At 43.8% G+C, this 14057-nt stretch overlaps 1 protein-coding gene across 5 annotated transcripts in view; it reads left to right on the top strand.

Moving 5' to 3' along the window:
- The window catches only part of USP22 (ubiquitin specific peptidase 22), a 136709-nt gene that overhangs the window by 97177 nt on the left and 25475 nt on the right, over nucleotides 1-14057 (top strand). For all 5 annotated transcript variants that reach the window (XM_029576575.1, XM_029576574.1, XM_029576577.1 and 2 more), the window contains one exon: nucleotides 4970-5139. In XM_029576575.1, coding sequence (XP_029432435.1) covers nucleotides 4970-5139 — 170 coding nt within the window. The remainder of the gene's footprint in view (nucleotides 1-4969; nucleotides 5140-14057) is intronic.

Raw genomic sequence — 14057 nt, 5'->3', positions numbered from 1 at the left:
TGAGGTTGACTGACATCATGTCATGCAGGGCGGTCGATTTCAGTTTAATCAAACTTTAAATTCAAATTTATTATGTTGAGCATTTTAGTTTTATAGCATTTCCTACTTTGTACCTTTCCAAGCAGGGGTTTAATATCTTGAATGTTTGAGCTGGGAGGATTGTCATCCGTACACATACAACTGACCACCTGCTCTTTGAGAGAGCTTTGGTGTTTGTTTATATGGGGGAGAAGGGGTTAAGTGACGTAGATTGAGTATGGGGAAAGGATTTGGGAGCAACATGGGGCAATTCTCAATAGGGTCTCTGAAATTAAGTATCTGAAACTAAAAACTACTGAAGGGCAGAATTATTTAGGACCAGAATCAAGGAAAAAGGATGTGGGACTAAGCTGGGGGTCCTGCATTGGGAGACGATGTTTTTCTCTAACTCTCATTAATAAGAGTAATCAGTGCATTAAGTGACCTTGTAAGAATTGTCTCTCTTTAAAAGTTAATGGGCAGGTCTCTCCCATAAAAAGATCAAATATAATACAAATACTAAAGAAAACCAAAGCTGGGATAGCATGCATTCAAGAAACTCACCTCACAGATGCAGAAAGTCAGAAACTGAAAAGAGAATGGGTGGTTGCCTGCTAATTCTCTGCAGCAAAAGGGAGAAAACCAAGGGTAGACATCCTAATTCACAAGAATTCCAGCCTACAAATGATGAAGGAAATCAAGGATCCAGAACGGAAATTTAAAGTTCTTATAGGGAAATTATTAGGCATAGAGGTTATTGTATGTAATCTGTATGCACTTAACGAATATGATCACTTTTTTTTTGTAAAAATGGCAAATCTCTTGATTACAAATGTGAAAGGGAAACTAATTCTTGCTAGTGATTTAAACTGTGTTCATGATCCCTTGCTAGATAAGTCTCCTACTTCCAAAAGAGTTGGAAGTAAAGAAGGGAAGAGTATCTCATTTTTATGCCAGAAACTGCCTGGCGAATTCTGAGCACACATGTATCCAGAGTGCATTTGTCTCTATCTAAAACTGATTATATCTTAACTTCTCAAGATTGGTTTCCCAGAGAAGTCTCAGCCTAGATCAGAACTTTAGGAATCTCGGCGACTATTTGGACTGACCTTAGATTGGTGGAGAAATAAAAGGGGGAGGGGGGAAGAGTATATGGAAATTCCTAGCTTATTTAAAGGGTGACCTTGAATATCCAACCAGAAGAATCCAACTTCAAAGATAAATCTTTACCTAACATTTCAGAGCAACAATTAAATTAGTTGAATAGACTTATACAATCCTATGAGATTCTAAATGTAATTAACATAAATAAGACTAATAAGGCTCCTGGCCCAGATGGGTTCTCTTACAATTATAAGATAATGAAGTCGCAAGTGATAGGGCCAATGAGCAAGTTCTTTGAAGCCGCACTTCAACAGGAGACTCCCAAAAGATTTTAACAGGCATATATTACAGTTTTAGCCAAACTGGGGAAAGATCCATTAGTCCCCTCTTCCAATATCATTACTGAATTGTGATTTAAAGATTTTTGCTAAATCTTAGCAGATAGTTGAGCCAAGTTTTCCCCTCAATTATATCCAGTAACCAAGTAGGGTTTGTAAAGGGAAGAACAGCAAGTTTGCATATAGTTAAATAACAGCTATGACCCTATGTAAAAGCCAAAAGATTTCAGCTATGGCCATTGGCTTTGAGTCTGAAATAGCCTTTTATCGTGTCTCTTGGCTATATGTGTGCTCAATTGTCAAAAGGTTTGGCATTAAGGGGAACATAGTTAAAAATCTCACTCTTATAATAAAGACCCATTGTCCAATATAATAGCCAATAGTTATAAATCCTCTGATTTTCAAATCCAGCAGGGAGTCAGACAGGGCTGTCCACTTTCAACCTTATTGTACATTTTATCCATAGACCCCTTACTAAGAAAACTGAATATATTAAAGAACTTCTTAAAGTTAACCCAGATGTTGGCTTAGGGAGCCCTTGAAAGAAATCCTTTTAGGTAAGAAATCGATAAAACTATCCTGTGCTAAGTTTAATAAAGCTTTAATGAAACTAGGAGACTGAGAGGACCATTTTGAAATTTTCGCAAGATGGCCACAGTGTTCAGAATTTACCTTATCAATACAAGAGTTCCAATATTGTTACAAGTGAATCCCGGAAGTTACAGAAAATATAGTGTTAAGAGAAACACAATTCAAATTTTTATATCAGTTTTATGTCACAAAAAAAGAGCACATAAAATGTAGATTTCTTCCTCAGACCTCTGCCTTAAATGTGAGGAAGCGGTAGGTGATTATATACATGGGTTTTGGTTACGTCCAAAAATACAAACATTCTGGAGAGGAGTAGAGGTGTTTTGTTTGAGGTTGCTCAGTGGTCTGTGTAGGAGGGCCAAGAGTCTGGCTCTTTGGAATATATGGGGTTCAACCTACTTTTTGTTCTAAACAGAAATTGTTTTTAGATAATTGCAAAGAAAACAGGAACCTAAACTGGCTCAGTGGAAATCTAGATTGGTTAAGTTGTTAACGTTTGAATTTCTTTCTGCTAAATTCTTATCTAAAAGAAAGCGTGAAGACATGTTGGATGTGTGGCAACTCTTTATTGATCGCCTCTCACCAGCGACGCACAATGTAATATTAAATCTATAATACATTGGGGAAAGCCCTGGATATGAAAATGTGCTGATGGTCTTATGGCTTGACATAGAGTGGTGTGCTGGTGTATTACCCGCATTGCTCCTAGTATTTACAGTGTGAGCATTTAGCTGATCAACCTTACCTCATACGTGTGCTTTTGTTATATTTTTATTACGACTTGATAAGTTTTTAGGATATTAGAGGCATGTTGCGAGAGATAACATCCTTTATAGAATAAGAGAATTGCAAATGGAGTGAGAGTGGGGGAAGGAAACTGAGTTTTAACAAACTCCTTTTTTTCTTTTTTGTTTAGGTTCTTGGTTTTACACTTTGAACACAGGCTGGTAAACACCTCCAGTACACAATCTTTTTTTTTTATTTTTGTAACTCACTGTTTCAAAACTCAATAAAGAAGTTATATAAAAATAATAATTCCACTCTGTATTCATGTTCAACCCTTGCAGCCTTTGTGAGTGTGCAAGCGAAGAATCCAGCACTGCTCCCACTGTAAAACACAACCATTACAGTCTCCACTCCTAGAAGAACCTTTTAAGGTGATCCAACACAAAACCTTGCAAAGAATCAAAATTATGTCACAATGCTGAGTTAGAGAGGTATTTATATATTTTTTGCCTTCAAACAGCAGCGTTCTGACGTTCAGATGTGAAATGCACTTTACAATGTATATCAGAGAACCTGGGCAGATGACAGTATAAAAACCACAAGTGCCTCAACAAGAGACAGCATTTCGTTGAAGGATGTATATAAACTTATTTTGTAGCGTGACATCAGTCTCACTTGTAATGACCAAAAAGATTCTCTGGACAAATGTTAATCCAGAGGATGATCTACAATGGGCAAAGCAGAAGGGCAAAGTTGCTCCTTCAAAGTTTGTGAGCAAGTATATGCCATTCCCTCAGTCTTTTTCATGGTAATGAAAAACCAGTTCTCATTCTTCCTTGGTGTGAATGTATTTTAATGACATGCAAAAATATCTCTAGATATGTGACACCGAACTTACTGTCCTGTAATCTCCTCAACCCAGTTAGCTTCTGTAAATCTACTAACAGAAAACCCTGTCCACAATATGCAGGGCACGTTCCCACTTTCCTTTGTTTTTCGACTGGGGGTGGGAACTTCACCGGCACCCTGGTCATCGTGCATCGCAGCACCGTGTCAGGTCATCCTCCTCTGGCCCCATCTCTCTCCACTTTTAGATTGCTAGCAGAATGGGCTCTACCAGAGGCCCCAGGCCTCTCACTGGCTGGCAGCTCTGCTCGTTGGCCACCAGCGGGATGGGCTCTGCTGGCAGCCCTGCACCCCTCTCTGCGGGCCTCTGCACTATTCTGTTTTGTTGGGCTGCAGCAGGCATGTAGTGCTCTGCACTAGTCGCACCCTGCTGGATGTGCTGGTCACACACGTGCAGACCCCACCATTAGGTGAGAGCTGGGCTGTTCTATTAAGAATGCAACATAATACCTTCCTTTCCTGGCTACACCGATGTCTCGTGTGTCCTTAATTACCAACGCTTAAAAAGTATACTGACTGAAATAAGCTTATTTATTAACACAAAGCAGTAGTCTAGAAGAGTTTCACTTGCAATCCTAGCAAATGTGAGCATTCAGGAAATACTCTAGAACCTCATCTCCTGATATAAATGTGGTGGGAGGAGGGCTGGGTAAGCCATCATGTAGCCTTTCTGTATATTTTTCACTCTCTTATCTCTATTTATGGGGAAGGACAAGGAAATGAGAATGTAGGAAAAACATGCCTTACTCTCAAGTTTGTGTGAATTTTAAAAATATCTTGTTCTTTGGTGCAAAAGTTACCAAAACTCTTGTTGACAAGTGTATTCTGCTCTTGTTGGGAGGAAGAGCGTCTACTGTAGTATGTGTTGGAGAATGAGAACCGATGGGGGGGGAGGAAGTATTTTGGGTCCTGTCCACCAGGCATGGCTTCTTTCGGTTGCTTTGTATGAGTGCCTTCCATTCCTTTGAACTGACATTTAAACAAAGCTTCTTCCTGATGAGAGATTTATCCAAGGTAACTGCTACAGGTGAGATCCCTTGTCAAATCTGCTTTTGGTTATTTCATGTGGCCATTCTGTTCCCAGAAGGCTTCTTACACTGCCTTGGCAGGAAGCGGCATTTGTACAGTAAGCTGCCTGCCATAAGGGTTCTTTGTATCTAATCTGATATTTAAAGAAAAAAATATTTGTATATAAATTCAAGTATTGATGGTTCTCGAATGGAAAAGCATTTCGAATGCTGCTGTAGCTAACAAAATGCTTTTTGTTTTTTTTTTTCTTTCTCTAGGTTTACGAGGGCTAATCAACCTTGGGAACACATGTTTTATGAACTGTATTGTCCAGGCACTTACTCACACTCCACTACTGCGAGATTTCTTCCTCTCTGACAGGCACAAATGTGAAATGCAAAGCCCAAGCTCATGTCTGGTCTGTGAGATGTCTACGCTTTTTCAGGAGGTGAGTGCCGGTTTGGGACGGGGCTCTTCACTGTGCCTGCCCCCCCCTTTTCTGTAACTAATGATTAAAGATGCTGGTCTGTGTGAGGCAACGATTTGCCTTCTGCCCGCCACAACGCCTGCTTTTCTGTAATCGAGTCTGTTGCCATGGAACTGTTCCGAGATCTCACAGATCCAGCATTGATGATGTCACCGCCTGATCGGGTGAGAGCAGGGCTATGAAAAAATAAAACACTTGCCGAAGCTCAGGAATCTTCAACCTATTCCAAATATGGCAAAGTAAATAACTGAACATAACGAAGCTATAAATACATTGATGTGTTAAAGCACTAAAGCTTGGCATTCATGCTAAGGCCGTCTTAGCATGCACAAAAAGTAGCAGTAATGACAGCAGGTACCCACATGCAAATTAAGTGGTGTCCTAGGCAAATGAGGCCTTAATGAGCACACATGGAATAGCATGGTATGCTGCCCTCCACGACCTTGCTGAGGCCTAAAATTGCTCTCCCCGACAGGTACCCTTCTGCCCAGAAGAGTCCCCATTCCCAACCTTGCCACCTTTGGCATTTTAGCAGAAGAACAAAGCAGAGGGGACTCTATCATTGCTGACCTCGCACTGTACTGTTCCCCCAATTTCTGACCTGCAGGCTTCCTACAGGGATGCACCAGTTGTTGCAGAAATTAGATGAAGGTTGGATAGCACTGAAACTGTAAATTTGAACAAGTTTGTGCAGGTACCATGTGACGGTAAAATGGGAGTGATTGGTTTCCGTGGCTCTCTTGGGTGCGGCGTTGACTAATTTTCATAACCTTTTGACTGGGAGCATCACTTTCAGCTTTATATTTAGGTGCAGTTAACCAAACCTCCTAAAGAGAAGAGCATCTGGCAGCACGTGGGAAACCTTCCCTTGTGTACACAAGCTTTCCGAGAGCGTGCTAGAAGACTGCTCAGATTGCAAATATTGCAGATCACATGAGCTATCAGTGTGGTTTGCACTGCTACCAAAACCATTACTTCCCCTTTATCATTTTTTTTTGTATTTTTTTTTTAATTGAAGTCAAATTTTATTTATTTATTTATTTTTTACATTTAATTCATATCTTAATGTTGGTGCACACCAGTAACACAAAATCATATTCGAAAAGACCCAAAAAAGGAGTAGCAGAGTTCAGGGATTGGCTAGTGAAGCTTTAGAGGAATACAGCACTGATTGGTAACTTATATCAGGCCAGCGGCTTTCGATGATCCAATTTCTGCATGAAAAGCACCCCCTCGTGCAAGAATTCAGGTGATCTGACCCATGCTTGACTTTCTCCTTAACTGCTTTATTTTCCCCCTCCCATTCTGTTGTCATCTCTTCCTTTCTGTGCAGCTACATACAAGTCCGTGTATAGCACACAATAGGCAACCTGTGTCATAGCTCGTATAGAGGCAGGCTACGAGGAACAGATCCTTTCCCTTTTCTTCTTATTCCCCTAAGGCCGGGTGAGCTGTCAAAGTGCCTTTAATAGAATATTTCTCATGCCCTTGTCTTCCGATTACTGCCAAGTTCTTGCTGTCTTCATTCACTTTGACCAAAATAGTGCCACTTTGTTTCCATGTGAGTTACCTTGCATTAATATTTGTGATTCTAGTTATAACCAGCATCAAAGGGTAGAGAATGCAGTCCTTGTTTTGTGCCATATTTAGACCCTCCACCCTCCTCCCAAATCTTGACGCTCCTTGAATTTATTTCGTGTTTCGAGTCTTAGCATGCTCCTTGACTTTATTGGAAAGTTGTGAGAGGGGATTTCTGTGGCAGCCTTGGTGGTGTCTACACGAACGGATCTTTCTCTAAAACAAACTGTAAGATTTAGTTTAAAATCGGCGCAGTAGAGCAGGGGAAACCCATGCAATTCAAGGAGGGAACAGGGTTTGAAAATGAAGGAATAATTCCTGCCCCTCCCTCGCCACCTCTGAACTTGGAGAATTTTTGACTGCTGTCTCCATACACAGCAGCATCAGTTACTGCTTCCTTGAATCCCAAATGTAATACAAGCTGTTTGTAAATCTAAGAGAAAGTTGCACAGTGCAACTTCAATTTCCATTAATTTAAAGGGATATTAGACTTGGAAAAATTCATGGCACTCCAGGTCAGAGGTGCAAGGTCTCCGAACCCAAGTGAGGGCTAGGAATCTGCCTCATTAATGTGCCAACCCTACACTCCCATGGGCCTGCCAAGAAGGTCCCAGGGCAGGGCATTGTTTCAGGTGCAAACCAGATTGTAAGTCAGGGAAGTAACTGCAGGACCTGAATTGTGACTTAGTTTAGATTGACTTGCCTGCCTAAGACCATTCCCGCTGACACGCCGTGACGAATGCCTGGAAAGAATAAGTCAGCGACTGTACCCTAAAGGAGGACAAAATTGTCAGGCTCATTAATGAACTAAAAATCTAAGACGAGCCGGCGATCGCTTGAAGGGCTTTGATTCTGTTTGTGTAACCCTTTGATGGGCTGGATGCTGCTTCCCAAGGGCGCACAAACTCATTTTCTGTTTCTGGGGCTGCTCCCATCACTCTTTGTCCCCAGGGTTGGGTCCTTTTTGTGGGGGGGGGGGGGGGGGGGGGGAAGCTTAAGCTTTCGGCCCAGGTGGCGGTGCCTTTCCAGCTCTTTCTTTAGTAACTGTAACGCTGTTCTTGGGACAAGCAGGACCGGGTGCTGAAAATAAACATTGGATTCCTTAAAGTTTATCCAAATGTGTGAGATTACAGCTGACTGACGTGGATGTTACTCCCTTCCTTTCAGGTTCCTGGGGTTGAGTTGGTAAGGGAGACCTTACTCGTGGGGATTCCCCTTAGACCCAGTTGTTAACTCTCGGTCACCCAGCCTGGGTCCTGGGCCCTTTGGGCGGAGATCCCGTGGAGGGTCCCCATGATCTTGGTCTTTCATTCAGAAAGTTCTGTGGTCTGTGACTTTTCTGGAAGAAAAGTCTGTGGTAGACAGGAAACTGGCTGTCCCAGCCCTGTTTCCCAGTGAGGGGAGGGGTGGATCAAAAAACCTCCCCACAAACAAAATGGGAATAAAAATCTCCCTGTGCTTGATGTTAATCTGTCACTGGTGCTTGCCTCTTCTAGGGAGTAGAAAAGGGCTCTCGGGTGTCCAGCCCTTGTCCTGTGGGTCCGGGGGGTTTGCCATCTGCAAAAGGGTTCAAGGTTTAAAGAGCAGTCCCAATCTCAAAAAACAGGATAAGTTCCAGCCATCCAAAATCCCACGCTGGGTAGTGATCTAGTAGTCACATGACAGAAACCGTCTTCCATTTCATCCTTAAAAGTACACAAAAGACCAACAAAACAGTGGACCGACCCCATAGCGCCTCCACTCAGTTCTAATTAGAAACCTTATGAACGGTTTACAGCGTTAGAGATTGGATGGTGTTCCACCTCCACGGAGTGGAAGGATGGAGGGCTGCTATCTCAAAAAAACAAAAACAGGGGTGGGTAAGAGTATGGGGTAAGGGTGTGGCCTGCTTGTTACAGCGGTTGCTACCCCTAATTGAGCTGGACGTTCACTTGGATGCAGATACGGCGCTGCTCTCTACATTGGTGGTGGGGTGGAGGGGAATTAGGGCTGGAGGGTACTGGAAGCCAATAGTAACAGGTGGGAGAGAAAAAAAAGGGGAAAAAAATGGATAAAGTGCGTAGCTTGCTGGGCAGACTGGATGGGCCGTTTGGTCTTCTTCTGCCGTCATTTCTATGTTTCTATGGTATGGAGCATTGTTTGCTTCAGAGGTCCCTGGATCCAGGAGAGTGATTCCCATACCTGTCCTGTTAACCCTACAGCCAGTCAGGTTTTCAGGATATCCAGAGAATATATATGAGAGAGGTTTGCATATTTTGGCGACACCCCCCCCCCCCCCCCTTTATATATTTATATATTTATTTATTTTAATGATTTGATATACCGACAACCGTTTGCACATCGCATCGGTTTACATATAACTTATAACAAAAGTATAAAATAGGCATAGCATATATATATGCAAACTTATCTTAAGTATTCATTGTGGATATCCTGAAAACCCGACTGACTGTGGTTTGGGAACCACTAATCTTAAAAGTAAATTGAACGTTCATTATAGCATTTCTAAGATTTCTTTCTTTCTTTCTTTATTTATTTATTTTTACAAACAACACCAAATTTAGAAAGTAAAGGAGGACGTGTGTATTGATGGGATGCCCTACAGAGCTGAGCGTTTCCTGTTTAAAAACGTGACTTTTCGCTCTGCTCTTGAGGGCATGGATACCAGGAAGTGCCCTCTTTGTCAGTCATTATTATGCAATAACAAACCTACAGATTTGAGAAAATAGTGGCAGACAGCAGTGGTAGGGCACCCAGCCACGTTACCCTCCCAGTGGTAAGAACGCCAGGCCTCTTCCCATTTCAATTTTGCTAGGATCCTTACCTACGTTGAAAACAGCGGTTTTAAAAAAGACCACCCTGGCAGTTCCTTACTTTTCCTGTACTGCAGGTTGTGATGATTCCTGCTAAGCTGCAGTTGCTGCTGCTTTAATCTCATTTCTGTCCTTGGTAAGGAATCCTGGATTGAAAGAGATGGATTTTTTTTTTACAGATTCGCGGTTTTAGGTTGGCCGCTCATTTGAAAACGTGTGGAGTGTTGACATTACCCATAACCGTGCGTTTGCCTCAAGTTGAATATCCCCAGACTAAACGAGAGAGAGAGAGCCCATTATGTTTGTATTCAAAGCAAATAAAGTGGAACGCTACACCAAAGGGTGCTGAAGGGGATGAATCTTAAAAATGCTGTCTGCTGTGAGAAGTGTCAGATTGTGCTGAGAGGTTTTTATGAATCTCTCGTGAGTGGGGCAGCCTGAGGATTCAGGAGCACTTAGCACGGGATCCGCTGTGGGAAGCAGCAGATTAAAACACCTGGACGTGAATATTAAGGCAGAGAGACATGTGGAGCACTGACAACTTTCTGTTAACTTGCGAGAACTCTCTGAATATCCAACTTGCACCCTGCATCCTGGTTTTTTATGAAAGTTTGCTGCAAGAGGAACTCTGCTCTGCCTTTAGGAGGATGTTTTGTGTAGGCTTGTAAAATTGCATGTGAGCGATAAATGGCCACTACAGATGCGCATTTGGAAGCCAGAGAGATACTTCTGGAAGAAATAAGCTGAGGGCGATGTCAGCTGTCTGTATAAACCTGAACCGCTGCTAAGGGAGTGGAATTCCCCTATGTTTTCATTAGTTAGTGCTGTGCGGTTATTTCAAGTGTGGCCATCTATGCTGTGGGTTTTGTTTTTTTTTTAAATAGATAATTACCAGCATTAGCATTTTAGCTATTAGCTCTGTGATAATGACCACATTTAGCGGTGCACTGTGACAAAACAGACAGAATTGGTATTGTGCCCTCATGTAAGCTGGCAAAATAAATTGGAGAAGAGGAGGGGCAGTACCATGTAAAGTGAAATAGATAGCAGATAGCTGTGTCTGGGAGCCTGTTCTAGTCTGGGGCGTAATAAGACGGGAGAGAGAGAGAGAGAGAGTGCTTAATCAGAAGAAATGGAACCGCTTTCAATCCACCACGAATGTCTTGCCACTGAAAGTACAGAGCAAGTCTTGGTGGCAGCTGGTGCCCGCACGGAGCCGTGCATGGCGCACATGCTGCTTAATCTTGCACTAGCCACAGAGCCCAGCAACAAAAGCTGTTCTAGAAAATGAATTGCTTCCGTTGAAGCTGGCACATGGCACCTCGTTCTCCTCGTCCTTGTCTGGCTAGCAACAGCAGGCTCTTTGTTCTGAAATGGCATTTTGAGCTGGCTAGCTGCTGTCAGGTAGTCCTAGCATTGCAGCTCCATCACTTAAGAGGACGGTTTTCAGTGGCATCTAACAGCATTAATAATTAACACGGCTAGATTACCGGTCTGGAAACTTCCCTACCCCCCCCAATGCTGCTAAACGTACACAGGTTGCTTCACAAAATGTTCCCATAATCCAAGAACCATTTTAATACTGCAGCCCCCCCAAAACCCATCCCAATCCGTGAAAAATGCCTACCTTTTCATGTTTGCTTTTTAAAATATAGGAGTATATTTTCCTCCACTGTGAATGCTGCCAAGTTTTCCTAAGTGTTCTTGAGAATAAAGTAATCTATACGGTTTGATATACCCAGTCCGCTGCTTAGCAATAACCCCCGCCAGACACAGCTCTCGCTGTAAGCTCCCAAAACATGGAAATGACGCAGCGAGCAGTTGTGAGATCTGAGAATTATCCCTTAATGTTTAAATGGGTTTAGCCTTCTGTCTGTTGCTACTTACATAGCAGCGAGTTGTGCATTGCTTGGCTGAGATGCTTTGTTTTGAATGCATCTCTGTGTCCCCCAGAAACTGATCCGCAGCAGGCATATCTGAGAATATCTAGCAATCTGTTTGACATGGCAGAAACTGCATTCAGAGATGTTTGGCTTTTTTTGGTTACAAAATTGAAGCTGGAGAAATCTGTACAGCCTTACTGTCAGCTGCCAGAGTCGCGGAAACACATGGCATGTTGCCGCCACAAGGGGGCGCCAGGTTTTTTAGGAAGAATTTAATTGTCTGGGTCTTTTTAAATCTGTTTACTACAGTAATGAGCAAAGTTCCTTGATTCAGTCATAAATGTTCTGCTTCGAGTGTTTATTCACACATGAACTTCAAATCAGCCAGCCAGTCAGGATCTACTGCCCTATATGCATGCAAGATTTTTGTTTTATTTGGGGAGATGATTTGAGCTGGCAGTTTTTCATCCTACTTATCTGCAAGAATTAGCCATGCTGACTGGGATGTTATCCACTACAAAACGTCCAGCCTACAACTCACACAGAACCTGCAGTTCATTGGGGCTTGTATGAAAACCGTTCTAGGGAGGATGTTGCTGACGGACCACAGGGCCCAGACACTACACACCCTGGCCGTTCAACTGCAGGGCAGTCTTCATACCTCGGCCCGCCCCATCTTAACCATGCTGGGGACATAAGGTGGCAGCCATCTTCGTGGTGCCATGCACCTGCCTGCACATTTAGCACCTGCAAAGGGGGCTGAAGGCGCAATGGACTCTGTTCTCCCAACCATTGACTAGGCGAGTGTTTCTGACCCAAGCCATGAAAGTGGAGTTAGACTGGTGGTTGTGTCCCACAATCCTTAGCATTGGAATGTCATTTCGCCCCCCAGCTTATCAAGTAATCCTCACCACAGATGCCTCAAACAAAGGGTAGGGGGCCCACCTGGATCAGGGTCTAACGCAGGGCCTTTGGTTCAGCTGGGAGAGAAGGCAGCAGATAAACCTCCTAGAACTCCGAGCAATTGGCAATGCCACACATGTTTGAGAGATTCCTGCAATGAAGATTTGTCATGATCCACACAGAGAATCAGGTCACGATGCTTTATATAAACAAAGAAGGGCGGGTCAGGTTCCTGGAGGTTGTGCAGGGAAGTGGTCCACATCCTGGAGTGGGCAGAGGAATGATCTATCTACCAGGAGTGGAAAACGCCACAGCCGACAGACTAAGCAGAATTTTCCACTGGCATGAGTGGGAACTTCTCCAGAGCGTGGCGGACGACCTCTTTGCAATGTGGGGACTTCTGTGCATAGACCTCTTTGCCATGGAGCGTAACAGGAAGGTGAGGACGTCCTGCTCTGTGTATCTCAGCAGGGAGCGACTCGCTCCGGATGCATTCCTCGTGTCGTAGGTGACGGGGCTCCTCTACGTCTACCCCCCAATCCCACTCATTTCCAGAATGATAGAGAAGTGTATCATGGATGTTGTGGATCTCATTCTGGTAGCTTCGGCTTGGCCCAGACAATCATAATACACCTATCTAGTGAGACTCTCCATCTCTCTGCCTATTCCCCTAGGCCAGAGAATGGGCCTCCTGATGCAGAACAGCAGCACTCTGGTTCACCCCATGCACTCCTTGCTACATCTCACTGCATGGAGGTTGAAAGGACAGTATTGAGCCCCTTGCACTTGCCTTCGGAGATCAGGTCGTCCTGGTGTCATCACAAGGAAAAATGATCACCGGAGCTCCTGCTAGAGTGTCTCCATTCCTTATATTTAACGGGGCTGGTGACAGATTCAGTGCAGGTTTGTGTGAGTGCCATTGCAGCCTATCATCATCCGTGCAGTGATCTCCTGGTATCTAACCACCTGCTAGTCTCCCGATTCATGAAGGGCATCTTGCACTTAAGACCACCAGTGCCAAAGCCTCCTGGACCGTGGGACCTCAGGCTGGTGCTGGAGTAGCCCTTGGAGAGTAGCCACATGAGAGATCTCACATGGAAAGTGCTTTTCTTGGTAGCCCTAACTTCAGCCAGAAGAGTCAGTGAGTTGTAGGCTTCGGTTCACGACAAAGTGACTTTTCACATTAATTAGACCATCACATTGCCCACCTTCTTTCCAAATCCTCACAAGAATGGGGAGCTGCTCTTTCTCAATCTCCATCAGCCAGTGGACCTCCTCTCTCAATCTTTTCCCCTTCTTACATCCTCCATCTCCCAGGCCACCTCTTTCAGCTTCTCTTACACCCTCCTAGCCGATCCTCTCTCATCCTCCTCTTTTATAAACCTCAAGTGATCCACTGTCATCTCCTCCTCCTCACCCTATCCCCTATTCCCCTTCTGTCACCTCCCAACCTTATCGCCTTCTCTCCAACCCCAAACTACTCTTACATCCTCCAGTCAATATTTTTCTCCCCGTTTCTCATCCTCCATTTCCTTGCCAGCTGATCCAACCCTCTCCTTTGATCCCTTCCTTCTCTCAACATCTCCCTGCACCAGCGCCAGGGGGCAACATTTTCCTTTGGGCTGACAACTGGTGAAAAGAGGGGGCAGGCTGATGACAGGCAGGCTGCTTCAACGGCAGGGGAAAAAGACCGATACTTCAC

The sequence above is a fragment of the Rhinatrema bivittatum genome, chromosome 14, assembly GCF_901001135.1.
Source record: "Rhinatrema bivittatum chromosome 14, aRhiBiv1.1, whole genome shotgun sequence".
Taxonomy (NCBI): Eukaryota; Metazoa; Chordata; class Amphibia; order Gymnophiona; family Rhinatrematidae; genus Rhinatrema; species Rhinatrema bivittatum.
This window is presented reverse-complemented; position numbering and strand designations above follow the sequence as displayed.